The sequence below is a fragment of the Montipora capricornis genome, chromosome 13 (assembly GCF_036669925.1).
Source record: "Montipora capricornis isolate CH-2021 chromosome 13, ASM3666992v2, whole genome shotgun sequence".
NCBI lineage: Eukaryota > Metazoa > Cnidaria > Anthozoa > Scleractinia > Acroporidae > Montipora > Montipora capricornis.
In genome coordinates, this window is record NC_090895.1 from 14,317,853 (window position 1) to 14,322,979 (window position 5,127).

A 5,127-nucleotide genomic window follows, 5' to 3' on the forward strand; every position below is an offset into this window, starting at 1 on the left:
CAAAGTTCAAATTATTTATTTAACTTATTTAACTATCAAAAAGAATGTTAGCAAACGTTTCTCTTCCATATTTATTTGTAGCCTTCTCTTGTCAAGGCCCTCCATACAATACTTGTTAGCGATTCAAAGTGGGTAAAAGTACTCTCTTATTAGTTGAACCCTATGACTCCCAGGATCGATCAGTATGTAAATTCACCCCTCAATTTCAATTCAAGGTCAGGTAGACAAGTATTGAGAATGAAGATTACTATCAGCTTATGATCCCGCTAGAGCCCAAGTTCTCATGACCAGCCAACAAAGAAATTGGAAAGTAGTTAGGAGAACGAACTTTTCGATCATGGGAATCAAAGGGTACAACTGACTCAGACAAAAGTCACCTGAAAATGTGAAACCGCCGCTGGAGAGGAAGGTTGTTTAGGGGGCAGAAGTGGGATGTATTCTTTTCCTCTCACCTAATGTGAACTTCAGGAAGCGGGGAGGGGGAGGAAGATGCGATGCGTCTTGACCGAAACGCAGGTTTGCCTCTCCTCTCTTTCCCTGACTAGTGACCTCAATAGTCTGTTGCCCATTTTTTACTTTATCTCTACTAAGCTCCTTGGCTTTAACGATCTGTTGCAGTGGCAAAAAGTCCGAGTGGTTGAAGTCAGGGCATTTTTCAGAGAGCAACCCTGGGATTCCCGTGATCAGGGTTTTTGCAATGGTCCTGATCCACTCTGTTTGGACACAACTCTTGTGCGTTTGAGGCGTCGCCAGTGTCCTGTGTCGTAGTTCATCTCGAAAAGCATTTCTACAAGTTGGGTCTGCTGTGACCCATCAGAAGCTGAAATATTCTCTGTGTTTTCACTCAGTTTAATAGTAATGATTGGGCCTTGATGAGAATACGGTTTTTCTGTGGAGAGAAAACACGAAAATAGTTTCCCAAAATGGTATTAAGAGTTTATAGGACGCTTTAGTTATTTTTACTACTCGCCATTATCTAAGGCAAGCCACAGTTTTTCGCTTTCCCTCTCTCTTTTGTGAGAGGAAATTGAAGAATAAATTGCGGTTTACGTAGGAAGTGGCAGAGCTATGCCATTAATTGGTGGAGACATCGTAACGAAACAACACGAATAAATTACTTGAATGAAAAGTTCTCTTTGAGAGTGCCAAGTTGAAAAATAACGTTTTTTTCCAGGCTTTTTCAACCTCACGAGCCACTCCACCATTAACATGACAGTTTGTGGTCATTCCATACACAAAAGAAACACGGAAAGCAGTGTAAACCTGGAACAAAAGTTCATTTTGTAACTCGGCACTTTCAGTCCCTGCGGATTAAATGAGCGCTTTCCATTTAATTAATTTCTGTTTACTGTCTCTCCGCAAGTTCCAATATAAACCTCATAGAAGCCACAATAGTGTGCTTCAGATCTACATTGGCGACATCGAGAAAAACGTCACCTCAAAAGATAATTTTGCCCTCTCATAATGTCTTTCGCGGTTATTTTATCTCTTTCACGTCGAACAACGTGGGCGAAGTATCCCGAAAATAAATTGGTAAGAGCAGAAAATAGCGAACCAAAGATTCTCTGTTGCATGTTCACGTTGCCGTTAAAGCCTGGTTTTCACAACCGACGCAAGGACAAGCGCAAGCATAAGTAGCTTATGCAAGTGAAAACGAATGTCGACATAAGCATCAAAATCAACCACGGCATCCGCCATTTTGTTCAAATGCTCTGAGGCGGGGAATCTGGAAAGAGTGCTTTAATTGGTCAGACGTAGCAAATTTCCTTATGCTTGTGCTGCATTTCGTTTTCACACGATGTAAGCAAGAAATTTGATCCTTGAGCTTGTCCTTGCGTCAACCCCATTTTCACGGTGAAATAAGCGCTCTCATGCTTTTGCTTGCGTTGTTCGTAAAGACCACGCTTAAAACCTCAAATTTTGTGATTTCATGTGATAAAATGCACGTGCAGCACGATTATTTCTGCTATTCCAACCAATGATATCATTGTTTTGTGACGTTGTTGTTGTTCCCGTCGTCGCTTCTTAAGCTCCCCAATTTCTCAATTTGCTCTGACGAATGGCTGACGCTCGAAATGTTAATCATTCAGTCTTTTCAACAAGGTAATTCGACGTTTTCTTTTAACTTGTTTCATAACACCAAATATTTGTGTTTGACTCTCCCACGGACGCAGCACAAGACCTTTAAAAGAAAAGTTTCTATTTGTAGTGCGGACAATAGATGAAAGTGAGTACATAATGATCCTCGGAAATCATTACTCTTTTTCGTTTATAGCCAACACTTCATATATAAACATTTCATTCACTGGGTCGTTTCACAGGAACACATGAGCCCAACACATTAGGGGCCTTTTAGACTGGAGGACAAGGAAGAGCAGGAGTTTTCCGTACTGAGCATCCGCATAAGGTTTGGAAGCCAACATTTTTCAAAGTGCGCATGCTCAGAACAAAAAACTCGTAATGTTAGTTGTCCTCGTCCTCCGATCTAAATGTCCCTATTAACCTGCTCCCAACTGAGTGACTTCATAGCTCAGTTGGTAGAGCATTGCACCGGCATCGCAGAGGTCATGGGTTCGAATCCACTTGATTTTTTACGTGTGTAAAAGAGAGAACTGCTTAAATTGTCCAGAAAAACTTGAATCTTTCGTTTATAACTCGCACTTCAAATTAATACACATTTCTTTCATTCACCATTCCTTTCACAGGAACACTTGAGTCAACCATATTGGCCTCCTTCCAAATGAGTAGCTTCATAACTCAGTTTGAAGAGCAATGCAAGCACATGAAGAGTGTCAAAAGGAACGGCATTTCGAAAAGGAGAAATTAATTTTTTTGGATTTGGACAAGAAAGAAAGTAACTTCAAACCACGGGAAAATGTTTTGAATAGAAATCGTTCAAACCTTTTATATTGAAAGTGTTTGTATCTGAAATAAATGAATTTGAAAAGTGCTTATGTTTTGCTTTTTGAATTTTCCGGGCGCCGCTATCTAAAATAATTGTGACGTGTCATGGTTTCCCTATTGTTTCAAAATAAAAGCACACGGGAAACCATGACACGACGCAATTACACAGGTTGACCTCGTTCCTTCTACACAAGGACCTACCAGTTGTATGCCTTAATTACAGTAAATATTGCTGCGAGTAAGTTTATAGACTTTATTTTACCTCGGGCACCAGCCATAAATCCCAGAATAAGAGCTTTCTCTGCTCGACTCACACGGTTTGCATTCTTGAACATTTCATGTGCAGCTAGCATTTGGTCTCGCTGCAACAACAACAACAACAACAACAACAAAAACAGATGATCCGTGATGGTGCCAACATTGTACGTAAGTGACTACATCACGATACAGGGAAGGCTACTACCAGCCCTAGGGCCACCGGCAGAACTGAGGGGTTCTCCCTTGTCACAAGAACTGGAACCTTTTTATGCCTTAATGACATGTTTGGAGCACTCTCGCTTTACCTGATCATAGTAATAATAACAATAATAATAATCATAATTAATATGATAATACAAAAAATAACAATAATGATCATAACAATGTTTTTTGACAAATGACCACCCAACCAGTGACACATGTTAGTACCCACCGTGAGTGCCAACTGGCGTTTATTTCCCTGCTGTTGTTGACTGCTGCCAGGTGTGGCTGAAGTAGGAACAGCAGATGGAGTCTTGCTTGAATCCACAGACGAGGGTGCTGTAGAGACTGCTGAACTGGCTGTTAGTGCTGCAGCTGCTGCTTGCTTCTGCTGTCTCTCCCTCATCATTATCTGCCGCTGTTGTTCAACATGCATCTGATAAAACAACCAAAAGTTCTATAATCTGCAGCACAGGGTTCAATAAAATGCCCCAACTTTAGGTATCGGTAAACAATTTTTTCCCTTTAAATACACTGAAAAACTCAACAAAACTAAAAGTAGTTTGTCCTGTGGCTAAGGTAGTGAGAAGCATGGATTAATCAGGGAGATGATGTCAGAAATTGTTTTACAATGCAAAAACTCCTTTAAAACTCAAATGCAAAGGAGTTTATGACATCATGTCAGGGCTAGACCCATGCTTCTCACTAGCTTGGCCAGCGGACAACTGACTTCCAATCTTGTCAACTCTATACAACTTGTACAACATGTTAGAACAGAAATAAATTAAAGTAGTTAACCCATTGACTCCTAAACTGCCCCCCACCCCCCATCGACGAGTAAAATCGTCTGGCGTTACACAGAGTAAAATCTATTACGTCTCACTCCTAGGAGTCAATTAACCGAATGCAAGAATTGTTTTTGTGTTAATTTAAGCCTAACTAGCCTCGTTAACATGTGTAAAATTGAAAGACTTTGGGTAGTAACACGAGGGTAGTTAGGCTAATTAACACAAAGACAAAAGAATAATTTGTTGGCGGCCATTTTTGCATTTGGTCAATGAGTTAATGTAAAGAATATATACTTTATGGTGGTTTCAAAATTGACATTTGCAAAGTAAAAAGAAAAAAAAGAAACAGGAATGTTATTTTTGAAAACAAGAGGGTGTAACCTTACTACATTTTGAAAAATGAAGTCAAAAGAGGTGTCTAACCTCCAACTCTCTTTTGAGGTTCATAGTACTCTCACTTAAAGCATCTGAGGGTGAAGATTGCGAGGTACTTGATCCAGCCTGCGGCACATACGATGGGGCAGTAGACGGTGGCACCATGCCTGTTAAAGGTTTCTCTGGACTGGAAGGAAGCTGAAAAGCAATGACCTACCAAGGAGTTACCCAGAAGTTTACAGGTCACATTCTACAGTGAACATCACTCCAAATCCTCATACTGTACATAATACATCCTGATACAGTTTACACTTGAGTATTACTCCTCCAGTTTTCCGCATTACATTCCAAAAAGGATCCAGTTGGAACCAATTTTGACAACTTCAGCAAAAATTATAATGTAATATTTTGTTCTTGATCTGTACAGAATTAACATACAGTATTCGTGAATGGTGGCCAGTAAATATTATTATTCCTTTGTTCTTGTCCTTATAAGACCAAATAGCCTAATTTGTACGGACAAAATACAAAAGAAATGTTGCTTTAGAGCGAGGCTTGTTGGTCTAATTAGCACGAAGACTAAAGAATAATTCATTAACCG

General features: G+C 40.0%; 1 protein-coding gene across 5 annotated transcripts in view; it reads right to left on the bottom strand.

Moving 5' to 3' along the window:
* LOC138029174 (negative elongation factor A-like) overlaps positions 1–5,127 on the bottom strand; it is a 15,651-nt gene continuing 10,524 nt past the window's right edge. For 4 of the 5 annotated variants that reach the window (XM_068876887.1, XM_068876883.1, XM_068876884.1 and 1 more), the window contains 4 exons: positions 4,575–4,739; positions 3,596–3,799; positions 3,167–3,266; positions 1–889 (listed from right to left, as the gene is read on the bottom strand). In XM_068876887.1, the coding sequence (XP_068732988.1) occupies positions 684–889; positions 3,167–3,266; positions 3,596–3,799; positions 4,575–4,691 (627 nt within the window). In that variant the 5' untranslated portion in view covers positions 4,692–4,739 and the 3' untranslated portion in view covers positions 1–683. The remainder of the gene's footprint in view (positions 890–3,166; positions 3,267–3,595; positions 3,800–4,574; positions 4,740–5,127) is intronic. The other variant, XM_068876885.1, reaches the window with a different exon arrangement.